This window comes from Podarcis tiliguerta (assembly GCF_965153285.1).
Source record: "Podarcis tiliguerta genome assembly, chromosome: 8".
Lineage (NCBI taxonomy): Eukaryota > Metazoa > Chordata > Lepidosauria > Squamata > Lacertidae > Podarcis > Podarcis tiliguerta.
In genome coordinates, this window is record NC_139541.1 from 27,388,820 (window position 1) to 27,407,892 (window position 19,073).

General features: G+C 43.2%; 1 protein-coding gene and 1 long non-coding RNA gene across 3 annotated transcripts in view; one reads left to right on the forward strand and one right to left on the reverse strand.

Annotated features, from left to right (window-relative positions):
- Positions 1–17,171, reverse strand: WDR88 (WD repeat domain 88). Of its 2 annotated transcripts, XM_083454586.1 has the most exons (11): positions 16,799–17,170; positions 15,018–15,128; positions 14,196–14,284; positions 11,437–11,500; positions 9,824–9,962; positions 7,976–8,105; positions 6,999–7,183; positions 6,182–6,264; positions 1,824–1,892; positions 1,333–1,425; positions 1–354 (listed from the first exon to the last, which is right to left on the reverse strand). In XM_083454586.1, exons 1-11 carry the CDS (start codon positions 16,892–16,894, stop codon positions 208–210), a joined length of 1,206 nt encoding a protein of 401 aa, XP_083310712.1. In that variant the 5' UTR covers positions 16,895–17,170; the 3' UTR covers positions 1–207. The 2 variants fall into 2 exon arrangements, with proteins under 2 accessions (XP_083310712.1, XP_083310713.1); XM_083454587.1 differs by lacking the exon at positions 15,018–15,128 and having other exon boundaries at positions 16,799–17,171.
- Positions 16,610–19,073, forward strand: part of LOC310684120 — a 6,456-nt gene continuing 3,992 nt past the window's right edge. The window contains exons 1-2 of the long non-coding RNA XR_014514692.1: positions 16,610–16,727; positions 18,873–18,985. This is a non-coding gene — a long non-coding RNA (uncharacterized lncRNA). The remainder of the gene's footprint in view (positions 16,728–18,872; positions 18,986–19,073) is intronic.

A 19,073-nucleotide genomic window follows, 5' to 3' on the forward strand; every position in this document is an offset into this window, starting at 1 on the left:
TTGTGTAAATCCACTTGGCAGTACTTTTTTATTTTTTATTTTATGCTTGTCAACCAGTAGGACGCAGTGGATCCTTCAAATGACTCTATTCCATAGGAATTTCAGTATGTAATTAAAGACTAAAAAAACAATTCCAAGTTCTGTATATGCAGGCAAATAACTTTTATCGCTTAAAAAATTTCCAGCAATGGCCTGTTGCTGATTCCTTTAAAAATCAGGAGGCAGTGGAGGCAATGGAGGGGGATCTGGCGGAACACTTTCTTTGTAACTTGCCAGCCGACAGAAAACACAATTGATTTCTACTTTGTCTTCATCATTGTGGAAGAGCAGGAAAGACTTCTTACATTCTTCACACTAGATTTTTTTATATAGAAAAAAATAACACATCAGTGGTTCAAACAAGAGGAATTTCCATTCTAAAAACAAACTGACATGCAGACCCATTTTTGCAAATGCTAATGAATGCTTAGCAGAAATCACATAAGACATTCAGCATGTGCTCCTAATTTTTTAGTAGCATTTTACTAGGTGACAGACCATATTGGGTTCACTTAAGTCCCATCAAAATGAGCGGGGCAAGATAAAAATGACTTAATTTCTTGGTTGCAGTGCAGTGCAATCCTGTATGTGTTCAGTCAGAAGCAAGCCCCATTGTGTATAATGCTGCTTACTTCCAGGAAAGCACAGGAATGTAGCCTTACAACTCAATCCTAACCATGTGTGCTCAGAAGTAAGTTAAGACTGCAATTCTGTCTGGAATCAATCCATTGTTTTGGCAACCCTATTGCATCCTGAATTTGAGATGCACTGCCGTCAGTCTGTGCAGGGACAACGATGTACCCAGACACATAGACACATACATATGTGAGCCTGCCTACCTTCCCCTCAAATATTTTTTTGCTGCCATAGGAATGTCATGCTGGTAGCTCTTGTTCCTGTAGGGAAAGGATGTGGGGAAAGCACCAGCTGGCTGCTGGGAGTTATAGTCCAAAACATCTGGAAGCACCAGGCCAGGGAAGGCTGCTATGCACTATGGGATATGCAGCTTACTGCTATTCAGATGTTCTCCTTTATTATGGTTTCTGATATTCAAGTGTGACATTCAAAACCAGTTCCAGATTTCATCCCTGACTTAAATGATGCTCTGCCCTTCAACATTCTTCGATCCAAAGGCTGTGAAATGCACCTGTGGCTCGCAGAATGGACTTTAGGGCACATAGGATTCTGAGGTTGGGGTTTGCTAAAAGGAAAAGGAGGCAGCATATGGACATACAAATAGAGGGAGACATTCTTGTAGGGTAGTTACATCCAGGAGAGGAATAATAGACTGACCTTTGCTAACTTGGAGCCTCTTGTTCGAATGGCTTGGACCACCACAGGGACTTCATGGGCATCTGCAACATCCCAAACTCTCAAAGTACAGTCCTGAAACAGCGGAAGGATTTCTATCAATTTACAGCAGGGGTGGATAAACATTTTCAGGCCAAGGGCCACACCTCTGCATGTCATTGTGGGCGTGACTGAAATGCAAAAGTGGTTGTTGCAAATTTTAAAATATTTAAAATGGAGGGGATCGAGGTGTGGGTGGGTGTACAGTTACACATATTTTTTGGCACCACAGACTCATAGCAGGAGGCCCATGAGAATGGTCTTCAAGGTTTTCTCTTTTTTTAGGACAAACTTGTCGGGGTTTTGAGGGGCCCACAAAAAACCTTATGGGATTGAAGTATCACAATGAGGTATCTACGGAAGCAGTCGGGAGTGGGAGGAAGACAGCCACTGAACTATGTTTCCAATTATTTAACTAAGCTTACTGATGATACCTTTGAGGCAGATACAAGCCACTTCTTGTTGCTACTCAAGGCAATGTCTGTCACCCAACCTGCATGACCCTGCAAAGAAACAGTTTTCTGATTACACAAAAATGGGATTTTGTTCACCCTTAAGAAATTTGTAGAGAGCCAAGTCCTACTGAACTAAGTGCAACATGCCTCTGAGTAAGCATGCTTATGGTTGCACTATTAGTTTCATTGTTATTTTATTTCAATACTACTGAAGGCCTTTTTGTTGTTGTGAACGTCACAGATGAAAACTGCTTAGAGGTGCATTATAAGATGCATTCTACATTCAAGATCTTTGGGGTGTGAGTCTTTTGATAATAATAATAATAATAATAATTTATTATTTGTACCCCGCCCATCTGGCTGGGTTTCCCCAGCCACTCTGGGCGGCTTCCATAGAAACAAATACAGTAAAATATCACAGATTAAAAACTTCCCTGAACAGGGCTGCCTTAAGATGTCTTCTAAATGTCAGGTAGTTATTTATCGCTTTGACATCTGCTGGGAGGGCGTTCCACAGGGCGGGCGCCACTACCGAGAAGGCCCTCTGCCTGGTTCCCTGTAGCTTTGCTTCTCGCAATGAGGGAACCGCCAGGAGGCCTTCGGAGCTGGACCTCAGTGTCCGGGCAGAACGATGGGGGTGGAGACGCTCCTTCAGGTATACTGGGCCGAGGCCGTTTAGGGCTTTAAAGGTCAACACCAACACTTTGAATTGTGGTCGGAAACGTACTGGGAGCCAATGTAGGTCTTTCAAGACCGGTGTTATGTGGTCTCGGCGGCTGCCCCCAGTCACCAGTCTAGCTGCCGCATTCTGGATTAGTTGTAGTTTCCGAGTCACCTTCAAAGGTAGCCCCACGTAGAGCGCATTGCAGTAGTCCAAGCGGGAGATAACCAGAGCATGCACCACTCTGGCGAGACAGATAGGCAGGTAGGGTCTCAGCCTGCGTACCAGGTGGAGTTGGTAGACAGCTGCCCTGGATACAGAATTGACCTGTGCCTCCATGGACAGCTGTGAGTCCAAAATGACTCCCAGGCTGCGCACCTGGTCCTTCAGGGGCACAGTTACCCTATTTAGGACCAGGGAGTCCTCCACACCAGCCCGCCTCCTGTTCCCCAAAAACAGTACTTCTGTCTTGTCAGGATTCAACTTCAATCCATTAGCCGCCATCCATCCTCCAACCGCCTCCAGGCACTCACACAGGACCTTCACCGCCTTCACTGGTTCTGATTTGAAAGAGAGGTAGAGCTGGGTATCATCTGCATATTGATGGACACCCAGTCCAAACCCCCTGATGATCTCTCCCAGCGGCTTCATATAGATGTTAAAAAGCATGGGGGAGAGGACGGAACCCTGAGGCACCCCACAAGTGAGGGCCCAGGGGTCTGAACACTCATCCCCCACCACCACTTTCTGAACACGGCCCAGGAGGAAGGAGCGAAACCACTGTATAACAGTGCCCCCAGCTCCCAGCCCCTCTAGACGGTCCAGAAGGATGTTATGGTCGATTGTATCAAAGGCCGCTGAGAGATCCAGCAGAACCAGGAAACAACTCTCACCTTTGTCCCTAGCTCGCCGGAGATCATCAACCAGCGCGACCAAGGCAGTTTCAGTCCCATGGTGAGGCCTGAATCCCGATTGGAAGGGATCCAAATGGTCCGCATCCTCCAGGCGTGCCTGGAGTTGTTCAGCAACCACGCGCTCAATCACCTTGCCCAAGAATGGAAGATTTGAGACTGGGCGATAGTTGGCCATACTGGCCGGGTCTAAAGATGGTTTTTTAAGAAGCGGTTTAATGACCGCCTCTTTCAGCGGATCTGGGAATGTTCCCTCACAGAGGGACGCATTCACCACCCCGCAGAGCCCATCGCCCAGCCCTTCCCGGCTTGCTTTTATTAGCCAGGATGGGCAAGGATCAAGGAGACAGGTGGTTGGTTTCACGCGTCCAAGCAGCCTGTCCACATCCTCGGGGGTAACGGATTGAAATTGATTCCATGCAACTTGACCAGACAGAGCTCTAGCACTCTCCCGCCCCGGCCCTGCTCCCACGGTGGTGTCTAACTCCTTCCGAATATGAGTGATTTTATCTGCAAAAAACTTTGCAAAATCGTTGCAGGAGATCTTGGGGTCTTTACAAGGCCCCGGTGGTAAAGGTGGTTCCGTTAAATTGCGAACCACCTGAAAGAGTCTCCTGCTACTATTTTCTGCAGATGCAATAGAGGCGGTGAAGAAGGTCTTCTTCGCCGTCGCTATCGCCACTTGGTAGGCTCGACGTTGAGCTCTAACCTGTGTCCAGTCAGATTCGGAGTGAGTTTTCCGCCACCGACGCTCTATCCGTCTCAACGATTGTTTCATCGCCCTCAGCTCCGAAGAAAACCACGGGGCTGTCCGGGCTCCATGCAATCGGAGAGGGCGCTTCGGAGCCAGACAGTCGATAGCCCTGGTTAACTCCGCATTCCAGCGGGCCACCAGGGAATCAGCTGAAAGGCCATCAACATGGGCTAAAGCATCCCCTACCACTCTCTGGAAACCATTTGGATCCATTAAGTGGCGGGGGCGGACCATCCGAATTGGTCCCACCTCCCTGCAGAGGGGAAGGGTTGCGGAGAAGTCCAGTTGCACCAGGAAGTGATCTGACCATGGCACTTCTTTTGTTTCACTTTTACTTAGTGTCAGATCACCCACGTCAGTGTCAGTCACCCACATTTGACTCTCTGAGGGGGAAAAAACCTCATCTGTTTCTGGCAAAATCTAATCAATACTTTGTATTTTTTCTTAAGCACTTACATACAATTTAAATATATTATTTTAAATATAACATCTTCCACAGAACTTCATAGTGAATAGTTTTAATTACTGTTATGGAAGAACTACGGTTCTGTTTCCCTTTTCCGGCTGATGCATTTGTCATTCTGTCCGCTATGAGAAGGGGAGCAGCCCTACAAGAAAGGGGCCTCCTGCCAGGGTGGAAGTTCTGTTCTGATGCACACAAACATTGCCACCATTCCCTCCCATGGCACCCATGGGTGTCAGGGTTCAGCCCTGCACATTTGTTTTGTTTCTATATTGGCCAGAAAGTGAAGCTCCCACTCCCATGTGGTGCTGAGAAACAGTGACAGGAAAGGGAAGGGAGAAGGTGGAGGCTACCTTTTTAAAAAAGAAAAAATATGGGACCATCCCACTGCCTAGGAAGCTTGGAAGTGAGGAGTAAAGCAACTGGAGATGCTTTGCCTGTGAGTTTTAGTGTGTGTGTGTGTGAGAGAGAGAGAGAGAGACCTGTGTTACATTTTGTTTTCTGTGTGGGATTTGTGTATTTCGTATGTGTGTGCTTTCAGGGAGGGGAGTTCTCTGAGCACCATCACTTTTCCTTCCACAAAGCTGAATCGCCTTCTGGAGGCAAATACGTTTTGGCACTTGGGACTCAGACCCAACCTCTGCCTTGCAACTCAGTTCCCTGGGCAAGTTATTTGCCTTTTGTGGCTAGCCAGGCTGCAGGGCAGCCATTTCTGTTGTGGTGGTGCCCTGCCTCAGGGCCGGCCCAAGGCATATGGGCACCTGAGGCGAATCACAAACTGGCACTCCTCCCTCCCCCGCCACCAGGGAAGAAGCGAGGAATGAAGGAACAAGGAAGAAGTGAATATCGACATCAAGCACAGGGGGAAGTGTCAAAGCATCTTTACCCAAGGGTTGAAGTCAGAATCAAAGGGGCATCACAGAGGATCTACTGTCCTTGCAGATCTGGCAACCCGAGGCAGTTGCCTCACCTTGCCTCGTGGGTGAGCCAGCCCTGCCCTGTCCGCAAGAGTCTCTCAATTTTTGAAATTTGCCCACAGCACCAAAAGAGGCCGGGGACCCTTAACCAACCTCAAGCATTATTGAATATACAGGCCTCACAATGTTATGGTTACTTACAAGTGAAAATATTCGGTGTACAATTGCTGTTCCAAAAACTGTGATGCTTGATCATGAACCACCCCAGGAATTATGGCTTAGTTTCCTAGCAACTATAACTCAATGGCTTAGTGCCAGAGGTGGGAATGTGCAGAATATGGTTTCTGAATTGCACTATCAGGAGATATGTGGACACTGCCCAATGGATCAGCTATAAAAGCAGAGAAATTGTCAGTGCTTTAAACATTGTTACTGGATGTCAAACATGACATGAAGAGATGGAGGAAAAAAAGAGACACCAATTTAATTATTCTTATAGAAAGAGCATTTTCCAAAAAAAAAAATCATTCATTTAGGAACTGATCTTGCATAGTCAGTTGGAGTTTCACAGCTAACTTCTACAGAAGCAAAATTAAGTCCTCCTTTGCCCAGGCAAATGCTTACACAGTACCTTTAAACATAGCTTTTTATATGCCTCTCGTGAGTCCCAGATAACAATTGTTTTGTCATAACCTCCAGACACCACAAGCGATGCTGAAATATAAAATTATGCCTTGTGCTTTGTTATTAAATAAACTAAGATTCATTCATGCAGGAAAAAGTGAATGAATATTTGACTTTTAATACAACTGAAATACTGCATTAAGAATACTAAGCCATATCTTTCTATATAATAAAAATGTAAAAATGTCATCACGCAGCTCCCATTGGGAGATTTCTAGGCCAAATCACAGGCCTGGATTTGCAGGAAGTCATGGCAGGGGAGGGGAGCAAAAGTGAAGGTGTGTTGCAAAACAACTGCGGTAATGGCATGAGAGCGGGAAGGGGGAAAGTGGTGGTTTAAAACAATGGCAGGAGTTTGAGTAAAGTGCGGATGGAAGCATACTTATAGGAGGAAAGTGGCTATTTTAAACAGTGGCAGAGGTTTGAACAGAACAAGTAGGGGCTGACACAGCATCATAGAGCTTGACATTTTATTTCTCTGCTCAGACATGTTCACCTAACAATAGATCTTAATGAGCTTATCAATTAAGGGGTGTTCTAGAAGGCTGACTGAACAACAATCTACCGTAAGTCATCAAGTTCAGTCTACCTCAATTAAACGAAAAACCTTTTAATCAAAACGGAAAATCATTTCATTCTGAAAGTTGAGAACTTAATTAGTGGTTTGAGCATGACCCGTGACTCATCTGAAATAAACACACTTTTCTTTCACATTTATACATTTGCGTAGAAGGTGCCATTATATGACATTTCACATTACTCACCATCCTTACTAATATCACAGCAGCCAACTATTCCTATGTGGCCCTGATCCAAAATAATGGGTCCATGAGAACGGAACTCCCCTGTCCTGATATCCCATAACTTTACGACTTCATCCCAACCTGCTGTGCACAAATAATGACCATCCAAGGAGAAACGGCAATCTGCAATTGCGTTGGTGTGTGCCCTGAAAAAGATGTGCAGATCACTGCAGCAGGATACCATCAAATTTACAGTGTTGACTCTTCTGTAGGGCACACTATTTGACCTCAGCCCTGGTACTGCAGAAAAAAACCCAGTTACTGGTCGGTTGCTGCTCTTTCTGGCTATCCTCATAGCTGCAAATGCTTTTTGTCCCGGGCACACAATGCCCTCCAAAGGCTAGCTTTGGAGAATCACCTGTGAAGTGCAAGTAAAAGTTACACTAGTCTGGACATGGTAGATAAGGAGAAAAGATGAGTTGGGGCCAAGGATGTTCTGAGTGCAAACAGACATACTTTAAAAAATGGACTCCTGTTTTTTTTTCTTTCTCAGAAAAACGGTTTGGCTTCAAAAAAGAAAAAGAAGAAGTGCTATGAAATTAATGAAACAAACACTCTTTCATTAAAGGACCATTTTGTTAATATTTTTTAAAATTATATCTGGAAAAGCATTAAAAAACAGATAGTGTGGATATACTGAGCTTTGGTAGATTCAGCTGCCTGATACGTCACTGCCAAAATCAAAACAATATTGCTCGAAAAGTAGATAAAATATTTTGAAAAGCTGAACTCTCAGCACTCACAAGTGGGAAAACACAGGAGGGTGACTATTATGTGGATGGGCCTCCCATAAAATGAGTGTGAAAAGTAGATCCCAAAATTAACATCTAGTTTAGTGGAAGTGGCCACATTACCCATTTAACTGCTACAGATTTTACACTAATAGGAAGCAGACTTCACGGGAGCCACATCAGTAGCTGCTTCACTGTCTCTTTTACCGCTCAATTGTGACTGTGGTAGACTGTGCTATAATATCCCAGAATTTTAAAGACATGTCAGATGACACTGTAGCTATTCGTTGGTTCTGAGGATCAAAACGACACCTTCTCACTGTGCTTCTGTGATACTCTGAAAGAAAGAAACACTCCAAGTAACAGGCTGCAAGCACTTTGGACAAGGTTAGAGCTACCAGATAGTCTGATGGTTACTCACATCTGATTTTCAGCTTATTGTCATGGTTTTGTTTTTTTTAATGTACGTCTCTATAGTTCCAAAACACAGCAGGAACTGAAACACTTGCACACAAAATAACTAAGCACCTAAGTATGGGGCAAAATGTCAGTTTAATATTGCTGAAGTAGTGGCAGTAAGACTGTCTTGATTATTATTTTTTTGGAGTCAGTTTACCCACCGACCACTTGAGTTCCGATTTATTCAACTTTTAGCAATTTTACACATCAAAAACTAGCCTTAGAATTCACTGTTAATTCAATTGGCTCAATTTTGTGCCATAGGAATGTATCCTCAGGAGATATATGTGGTGTGTGTATTTTTATAGGTTGGGGGGGGGGTCAATCTGGATGATGCCCATTGGTCCCTTCCAAACCTGTGATCCTGTGTGAAGTTAGAATCTACAAGACGAAACCTGGTAAACTGGTCAGATTAATTCCTTTGTTAAGGTCATGGCCTTAAGTACTGCTATTTACATGTCCGACGAGGTTGCCATAGAGACAAATGGACGGGCCGTTTCCCAACTCACCTGGCTTGATGTCATCCTAGGATGGGGAACAATAGGCTGGGGAGGGGGGCTGTGCATGTGTGAATTTTGGCAGACACTGGAAGCTGGAGACTGCAGAGCCATGTCTTGCTCTGTGCTGGACTCAAAAACTGTGACTTGGGGCTTCCCTAGAACATTAAGATCTGTTGGGGTGTTCATGCTGCGAGCCTCTCCATCCTATGCTTAGATCAGGGGTAGGCAACCTAAGGCCTGGGGGCCAGATGCGGCCCAATCACCTTCTCAATCCAGCCCACAGACGGTTCGGGAATCAGCGTGTTTTTACATGAGTAGAATGTGTCCTTTTATTTAAAATGCACCTCTGGGTTATTTGTGGGGCCTGCCTGGTGCTTTTACATGAGTAGAATGTGTGCTTTTATTTAAAATGCATCTCTGGGTTATTTTGTGGGGCATAGGAATTCATTCATTCCCTCCCCCCCAAAAAAAATATAGTCCAGCCCACCACATGGTCTGAGGGACAGTGGACCAGCCCATGGCTAAAAAAGGTTGCTGACTCCTGGCTTTGATCATATATGTTTCAATAAAACCATATATTCAAAAGATACCACAGTATATCCATTGGCCACCATTCAAAGGAAACCAGATCCTAGGTAAGCACAGACACCTGTGGAGTATCTTGCTACTCAGAGATTGGGGTGCATGCAATGATGTATACACATACAATTTCATTGGGCACTTGACAAACAGTGCTTGCCATTTATAGCCATATGTGCATTAGTTGTCGTGATAAGCCACGTAAATAGGGTCACTGAAGCTTTCAGCTGTGCTGTGTGCTGTATTGTGCTCTACAACAAAGCAATAGAGCAGAACTAAAATATTTAACAATGTATTAAACAGTATGTACAAAGACATGCTCCTTCTAGGGTGATATGTAAGAAATCCATATATACTAGATCCAGGTAAACATGCACCAATATGCAAACGGACAGGGGCACAGCCAAACAGAATTGTATCCTGTACACGTTCCACTGAAGTGAGAGGCATGTGTACGTCTGGGAGTCTTTCAACAGGTATAAAGAAAAGGATCATGACCAAGTTTTTAAAATGTTACCTCTGACATATGCCACCTTTTTTGCATCTTCTACGCCACAAATGAATAAAGCATTTTCCAAATCTGAACTGGAGGCGACATATTTGCCATCGTGAGAAATATGGCATGAAGTCACAAGGCCATCCTGCTCTAGAGTCCACTGGAGAAGAGAAGAGAAGCCCTTGAGGTTATGCTTTTAGGGTTAACGATCAGCCAAGGACCAAACTTATACGCACATGAGCCCAGATGCAGCGCAAGTTACTTGTGACTGAGACCAAGGCGACACTCCCACCATGTACCTGGCAGTGTGCAGAGAGCAGACTGGATCATGCTCACAGGTTTAAAAAAAGACTATTTAACTCACTTCTAAGCATTTATACAAAGTGTGACCAGAAAATTTGGTGAATGGTCACAGAAATCGGACAGTGAGAAATACTCGAACATACAACCAGCATAGGAAACCCATGAAATGCTCAAAATTGTGTACGGAGATGAAGCTGTAACCTGAAAGACAGTGTACGAATGGTTTAAGCGTTTCCACGAAGGTCGGCAAACCATCGAAGATGTCCAAGCTGCTGTAACAAGGGAACTGAAAGCAGTGTGAAAAGAGGACTTCTCCAGAAGTTTCCAACAGTTCTACAAACCTTGTCAATGGTGCGTTGTATCAGAGAGGGCCTACTTTGAAGGCCTGTAAGGCGTGTATGTTTGAGTATTTCTTGCTGTCCGATTTCTGTGACCATTCACCAAACTTTCCAGTCACACCTTGTATTTATGCCTCAGAACATTCTGAGATAAGGCTATGGTTCACGCACGCCCCAGTCCTGTTTAGTAGGACCAGTAAGTAAGTACTGAAAGCTTAATCCTGGTCAGAGCCAGAATCCCGGTCAGAGCCAGAAATCATATATAAGTACATGAAATGCAGCACACCGTTTATCTTTTGCTATAATTGTTTTTTCATTGTTTTGGTTTTTTAATCACATGATCAAAATCTGTACCAACTGAATTGGACCATTCGGGTAGAACCAAACATTACACACAAATGAATTTAACCCATTCTTATGGAAGGCCCTCCACACGAACGCTTGCTTGACCCCCATTCAGATATGTCATGCTGGTTCGTGCCAAAGACCTTTCTGTTTCCCCCGGAACTTTCACTCTAAGGTGTTCTGTCACTGGCTGCTGTTTTCACGCAGTTTCTGACTGTATGCTTAATTTTTAAAATTATATTTCTGATTTTTGTAAGCTTATCCTTAGAATCCGTTTGAAGGCCAGGTAGAAATCCCCACAGAAAAATCAACGTTTGTTCAAGAAAAGTCGTTTTGGGAGGAGTTGATTTGGAGCAGACAAGTGCTGAGATTACTGTATTATTGTTATTTATTAAATTTATATACCAACCTTTATCCGAAGTTCACAGGCCGGTTGACAACATAAAAACACAAAAATGCATAACGTAATAGTAATAAAAAACCTATAACCCCACTACCACCAATTTTCACTGCAAGAAACTTCACCAAACTATTCCCCCATTCCAAATGACTGCATGTGTTTGCAAGGATAAACATTTGAGTAAAAGGGAAATTTAGTTTCTGGTGGTTAAATAGGGGGATTTAGATAAAAAAAAAATCAATACATACAAGCACTTTCCCTGTTTCAGTATCCCAGGCCCTTAGACTTTTATCATATGATGCTGTTATCAACCTAAAACATTAAACACATTTACATGTTGAAAGACAGCAAAAACATTTGATTCATGCTAATTAATTATTATTATTAAGATAGCAATAACGTAGCTTACGAATGTGCTTTATGCTCCCCTCCCATATTCTGGAAAGATTCATCCTCCATCATATATAGTGGTACCTCAAGTTACATACACTTCAGGTTACATACGCTTTAGGTTACAGATTCCGCTAACCCAGAAATAGTGCTTCAGGTTAAGAACTTTGCTTCAGGATGAGAACAGAAATCGTGCTTCAGCGGCGCGGCGGCAGCAGGAGGCCCCATTAGCTAAAGTGGTGCTTCAGGTTAAGAACAGTTTCAGGTTAAGAACGGACCTCCAGAACGAATTAAGTTCTTAACCCGAGGTACCAATGTACTCTGTTCACACAGACACCCAGCAGAATGGGAGTGGTTGGCATGGTCTGATGCTGAGTGTTTTGAGGAAGCATTTGGGCCACAGCAGGTCTTGAGCTTTCTCCTAGGTAGACCTTACACTTCCCATGCTTGTTTCCCACCTATTGTGCTCTGAAGCTGGCTGGGAGTTGTGACTGGAACAGTCCTCCTTTCTTCCCTGTTGGCCTGCTTGGCAAAAGGCTAGCTGCTGCAGACGGCTTGTGTTTGCGCTGCCAGACAATTTGTACCCATGTCAGACAGTCCTGGAGTCTGTGGCAGCTGCCCTCCTTCCAACTGCAACACAGCAGAGAAGCAACTGCGTCTCGTGCTGGTTGCCTGGTTTTCCATGCATAGACTAGGCGGGAAGACATTCAAGCTTCACCACATCCTGCCTTATATCACGGGGTCATTCAGCTGTCGCCCCTGCATGGCTAATGGCTAATATGGGGTTGTTGTTGGGAAACGGGGCAGGATTGCCAGAGATGCAGTCTCTGCACTGTTGATGTTGTTGCTATTATGGCTTTTGTTCCTATGGCGACTGTTGAAATGTTGCCTCTGCTGATGATGGCTGTGCACAGAATCCCAACGATGGAGTGATGGATGCCTGATGTACTGAGACCACAGGATTGAGCTGTCATTGTACTCAATTTAGAATTTGCGTGCTATTCTGAATATGAGGTTTTCTGGGGCTAGCTTTCCTGTGCATTTTCCGGCAGCTGATGTTGCTTGGTAACTGCTCTGTCATTGACACAGCAGTAAGGAAAACAAAGCACTAAGGTCCGTTATACAACAAAGATATTCAATTATATTTATCCCAGGGTGGATAAGTATCTATATTTGTCTCCCACGGTTTATTTTTCGGCACCCTCCATTAGACCAAAATAACAATTTTTCTTGACTAATCCAGAATGTAAGCACTGTTATCCTAATGGCCTTTCAGTATTTTGACAACTAATGCAGTGGTCTGGTCTGCGCATCCTGTTAAACCATAAAAGGCATTTAGCTCTGGTGTAAAATGAATGTGCAGTAAGCTGGTTCATGTAGCTTAAAAGTCCAGCTACTCCTGGCCACTCTATGCCATGAGCAAAAACCGCAAAGTCTCGACTTGATGTGTCGTTTGAACTCAGGCTCAGCTTGTGAGTTATTTTCTCTTCGATGAGCAGTAGCCCAGGTTTGTTCTTGGTTTAGCACTCATGGGTTGTTGGGAGAAACAAGCAGGCCAGGTTCAGATGACAGGACAATGTAAAATTTGTGATTTGTTTCAGCACAGTCCGGAGCAAAGGAGGAGCAAAAAAGGGATTTTTGAGCATGCTGGGCATTGGCGTGAAATTGCAGTTAAACATTAGGTATGGTTTAACGTGGCATGAAGATGATTTTGTTATCATGCTTGTTTGCTTTCCTCTTATCTATAACCAGTTTGGATAGCTAATGTCTCTTCTAAATTAATTAGCCATAATGCGAAAGCATTGATTTAATTGGATATATTGTACTGATTTGCATCGCTGTTGTCTTTTAATGAATAGAGTTAAAAAAACAAAACAGAGGCTTATAGAAACTCTTCATGCTTCTCCACTCAGCTCTGACAACAGTTGCACTGACGTCTTAAATTCAGCAATGTGGCAAATAAATGTGGGAGCAAAAGGAGGATTAGCTTATCTCCGTCCCTTGAAGATGGCTCTGCAAAACTATACATCTTCACACAGAATTTTCTTCTCATATCAGCTGCACTCACTGAATGCATCTGATCTCTGCAAGTGGCATGATGATGGTGTCTGGTGAGACCCCAGCCGCCCCACCATCTTCCATTTGTCCCAATATGAACTCATGGAGTAGCACTGCAGATATACAGTATGCTCCTCTCTTGACTCCTCCACATTGCAGCAGCCAGGCTCAGTGGCAATACTCTCTCCCAAGGAATAATTGTTACATCTCTTGCAGCAAATACAACAGTTTTGTTGTATGCCTTAAAGACTGGCATATATAACATGGCATAAGCTTTTGTGGACTTCATTACATGTGGTAGTAATACTATATCAACACTGAGTTAAAATCTAATTAATCTATTTACTTTTTTTAATAAAAAAGATTCAAGTATTTTATAAGATATATATAAAACAACACAGTCGTGGTAATAATTTTTCCTACTGGCTTTCTAAGGCAGGACTGCACTGACCGTTCTGTTTTGTCATCATTCTTTTCCCTGTTCCTCTAAACCCACTTGCTGAATATAATTAGTTCCTTGGCTTACTAATTAATATATAAAATGCAACAGTGTTATCACCTTTTATTATCAGGACTCAGGCAGCATTCAGAAATGGGTCCAGTGTGCTCACCTTCAAAGGTCTGAATACAGACAGCACCGGCAATATCCTTCAAGAAATAAAGATAAACTTGGTTATTCAGTAGTGTGTTCAGACTGAAAAAGACAATGTAGGCTAATTCGTAGCACATATTTTTTCACTTAATTATTCTAAATAGTTCTGCTTATAAGCTGCCCGCAGAACTTGCATCCGATAAATCAATTACCTCTGTTTACCTGATGAAGCCACATGATACACTGGCTGCATGATACTGTACATTTATCTCTTCAAAAAGGACTATTTTGGGCTATTTGAAGGCAAATGCAACCACACAGGGCATAAATTGTATTCTTATTCTCTGCCCAGTGTCTCAGGTTCAGAGGTACCCACAATGCAAAAGTGGAATGTTTTCCCCACATTTCCATTTATATTATTTATAGCTTCTAACCTTTCTACTCTTTTTTAAAACATAATATATACCGAACAATCACCACACCCTACAAAAATGAGCTCTGCAGGCCAAGCGTTCATTGTGCAAGTAGTGGGAAAGTTACCACTTTAATTTGGCAAGTAAAATTGTGTCAAATACTTTACAGTTCAATCCTATATATGTCATTTCAGAAATAATAATGGGACTTACTCCAAGCTGAGTGTGCAAAGGAGTGCGACCTTAGAGAAAGTGTATGTTTGGTACTTTCAACAATGATTCACTTAACCTTTGTGCTAATATGATAAATTATGGTTTAGACTTCAGAGCAATATGATCAATTAGATTTCTTGCTTCAGGTCTGTAACAAGCTTACCCAGAGTTTCACTGTGCTGTCATAAGAGCCTGAAAGAACTTTTGTTTCATCAAAACAGAAATGACAGGAGGTCACAGCTGCTGAATGTCCTTTTAAAATTTTAAAATGAATCTGTGAAAGAACAGAGTATCTCATGTTATCTTCTGTCAATGTTTTTTTTGTAGATACACCAGTCAAGAACAGGGCTGTACAAAGTGTAATTAGAAATACCTTCTGTTCTGTCAGTTTCTCTCTTGCACGTCCACTGAAGCCAATTTACATGAATCCTGGGCAAATGGCTCATTGGAGTCTATTTTAAATCTCTCCACATGTGAATTGGTTCCTGGTGGCTGCTGATGGTTGTGTGAAGTGGTTGCCACTGGCTTCCTAACATTTTTATTTGGGTCTGAAGAAAGGTGCTACATGACACCCCTGATACTTTATTTTAACCAGGACTGCAATCCTAATCCCATTTCCCAGGGAGTAAACCCTATTGAATGCAATAGGGCTTACTCCTGAGCAGACATGGTTAGAATTGCACTCTGAGTGACTTTTAAGAGATTTCCTTATCAGGTGACTACCAACATTTCTTCGATGAAAATAGGGATGTCTCATTCCATAATGATAACTTTACTATTTATACCCCCACACATCTTACTGGGTTGCCTCAGCCACTGTGGGCAGCTTCTAACATACGGAAAAACATAATTAAACATTTAAAAAACCCTTCTCTATACAGGATTGCCTTCAGACAGCAGGGGGGTTCAGATAACGCCATACCCTCCAACATTTCTCCAATGAAAATAGGGGTGTCTTAAGGAAAAGCAGGACATTCCGGGATCAAATCAGAAACCAGAACTACTTCTCTAAATCAGGGACGTTCCTGGAAAATAGGGACACCTGAAGGGTCCACAGTCCTACTCAGAATTAGATCTATGGGCGTAGCCAGAATTGGGGGGGGGGGGGGCAGGCCTTTTGTTGAGAGTGCAAAACCTCAGTTTACTATGTATATTTATTGATGGGGGGCAGCTGCCCCTCCCTGCCTACGCTCATGATTAGATCCATTGAAATTAATCAGCAGGCTGGGCATTGTAGGAAGTGATATAAATATAAAGGAATGTAAGTTGTTTTTATATGCAACAATGGCAGCAAGATTGTTATTGGCTCAAAAATGGAAGCAAGAAGAACTACCTACGAAAGAAGAATGGAGGATGAAACTAATGGACTATGCAGAATTGGATAAACTAACAGGAAGGATTCGAAACCGGCAGGACCAGAAATTCACAGAAGACTGGAGTAAATTTACAGACTATTTGACAAGTATTTGTGATGATCAGACTACGCTTGTAGGTCTGCAAGAAGTTTTGTAAGGAGTATTATTGGGATTATTGCAAAAATGGATAAGGGGGAGGATGGTTAGTTAAAACAATTAAAGGCAATATGAATTTAAGAAATGCGTAAAAGGTGGTCAAAACGGTGGATCATCAGAGGTGCTGATGGAAGTCCAAAAAAAAAAAAAGATTATATAAGTGATGACGTTCTGTGGTATGTATTGTAATTTATATGCTAAAATTAATAAAAATTATTATAAATAAAAAGAAATTAATCAGCAGGACTAACTTAAGAGGGGTCTACCCTTACAACAGGACTAATACCATACCACCCACTGATGCACCGCTTCTTGCAGGAACGAGAAGTCGATGTTAATCAAAGAAATAAATTCATTGACAGGTAACTTGCGCCGCCCCCTTATCACGCGGTCCTTACAACTCGCCCCACCCGCTTCGCCTCCGCCACCCCACCTTGGCCAACTTCTCATGGTCCCCCTCCCAGGCCTGCGGCGGGCGGGTCTCGGTGGCCAGGGGGTCGTCCGGGCAGACCATCGGCGGAGGCGCCATCTCCAAGGGCCTTCCCCGACGGCGGAGGCAACTACTCCGGGGGTCGCTTTCCCTCCTCCTGCTCTTCCGCCGGCGGCGGCCTCCCAAACGCTTAGCAACCGGCCTGGCTCGTGGCTTCTCCCGCCAGCCTCTTCCTCCTCTCCGCCGTCGGGGAAAGAGCCGCCTTCCCCCCGCGCTTCACCTCTAGGCCTGAGGCGAAGCGGGACGCCCGGATTCCGAGATCACGGAACGCTTCTCGTCTCCCTCCCGGGAAAAGGCTCAGCGCCGCTTATGGGAGCAGAGTTTGCACCTCTGAAAAGAAACCAGGAATTTGTACTCTGCACAAGCCCTGGGGCACTCTTCTTGAAGCCTCAGAGCGCGAGTTTTTGTTTTTTTTAAATCATAATCATGATTTTGTTTTTTGTTTTTAAAGTATTTTGAGTACAGTAAAGTACTAGGTTTGTCAAAAAGCAATGGCAAACCTAGACAGCATCTTAAAAAGCAGAGACATCACCTTGCCAACAAAGGTCCGTATAGTTAAAGCTATGGTTTTCCCAGTAGTGATGTATGGAAGTGAGAGCTGGACCATCAAGAAGGCTGATCACCGAAGAATTGATGCTTTTGAATTATGGTGCTGGAGGAGACTCTTGAGAGTCCCATGGACTGCAAGAAGATCCAACCTATCCATTTTGAAGGAAATCAGCCCTGAGTGCTCACTGGAAGTTTGATACACAAAACACAACAAAAAAGGAACTTCAGATTTTATGGCCCAGAGCATGGAGCTGAGGGTTTGCTTTGGGTCACACAACTAATCACAAAATCACACACCCAGCCATGGGCGTAGCTGCGCCCCCATCAATAAAAATAAATAAAAATACATAGCATACTGAGGTTCTGTGTGCCCCCCCCCCAAAAAAAATCCTGGCTATGCCAGCAGAGTCTCCTCTGTAAACTAAGTCTTTAATCACATGTGAGCCTACACTTATCTCTTAAAATGCTAGTGTTTTTATTTAGATCTCATTGATGTGCAAGCATGCATTTTTGTATAAACCTTTTTTAAATTTAATTTTGATATATATAAAAGGAGGGGAAGAACAGGAAAAGTCCACATCAATAATGTAGGTATAATAACAAAACCCAACAGTAAAGAAAACAGATCACATCATGCTGATCATTGTAATTTAACAAGGGATCAAATGAAGAGTTCCATATCTCAAGAGAGTTTGCTGGGTGTTCCTTTTGCAAGTAATGTTTGCCAAAGTATGTTACAAAATCTCACCAAATAGTGGGAAAGGCATCAGGTTTAGCAAGATGGAACGTAAGCTTTTCAGAAAGAGCCATGTTCCACACTTTTTGTACTACACCAGGAGGTCCACGTTTTGTAAAGTTTTCAGTTTTTGCACAATGGTCAACTCAGGCAGCTACCACTAAAGAAAGGCAAAATATATTGAAACAGAACATCTTGGTTATTTCCTTTGAAGATGGAGAGAAGGGCCAGCTGCAGTCTCATCTAAATTGCTCCTATTATTGCAGTCCTGGGTCTTGAGGCATTTCCACCATCACTTTATTTATTTCATGAAATTTATACACTGCTTGAATGCAATAAAATAAAACAAAATAAAAAATTAAAGGAGATTACAAAAAAAAGATAAAATAATAAAATTATTATAAAGTGAAAATAAGTACCACATTCAGGGGCCACATTAGACAAAAGACAAGACATTTGAACTGGGGCTCTGTCTCACTTATGCCAAAGTTTTAACGCTGTTTCCCTAATATGGACTGAAATAGATTTCAATGGTTTTTTCCATCCGTATTTTATCCTACTGTCTTACCTTCCCATAGATTTTTGTACAGCTAAAACCCTTTATTTCCATGAACTAGACCCTTTCCAAACCCCATATTTAGGATGATAGCCTCCCAATCTTGCTAGAGGTCTAGTGTGTGGATCTGACCACAGATGGTCTATCTGATATACTTGTATCTATCCTGCGTCCAGGTCACCAAAGTCCAGATGAAGCTGCTCCTAGGTGACAGGAACATGATACCGGAAAAAAAGTTACACATTCTGATATAGCCTTGTTTCCCATTTTGAGAGGACCCTATGATAAGGTAGGATCCAAAACAGGAGTAAGAGACTGCAATGTGGTCAGTGGTGAGTAGACTGGAGAAATAAGAACTTTGACATATTCTCCATACT

Bases quoted from the DNA above. Each gene is read 5' to 3' on its own strand.
- WDR88 (XM_083454586.1), bottom strand. From the start codon at position 16,894: ATGGCGCCTCCGCCGATGGTCTGCCCGGACGACCCCCTGGCCACCGAG. The intron at 11,501-14,195 runs GTGATAACACTG...TTAATGTTTTAG, and splicing joins CTGAGTCCTGATAATAAAAG to GTTGATAACAGCATCATATG. The intron at 355-1,332 runs GTCAGTCTATTA...AAAAAAATCTAG, and splicing joins GAGGCTCCAAGTTAGCAAAG to TGTGAAGAATGTAAGAAGTC.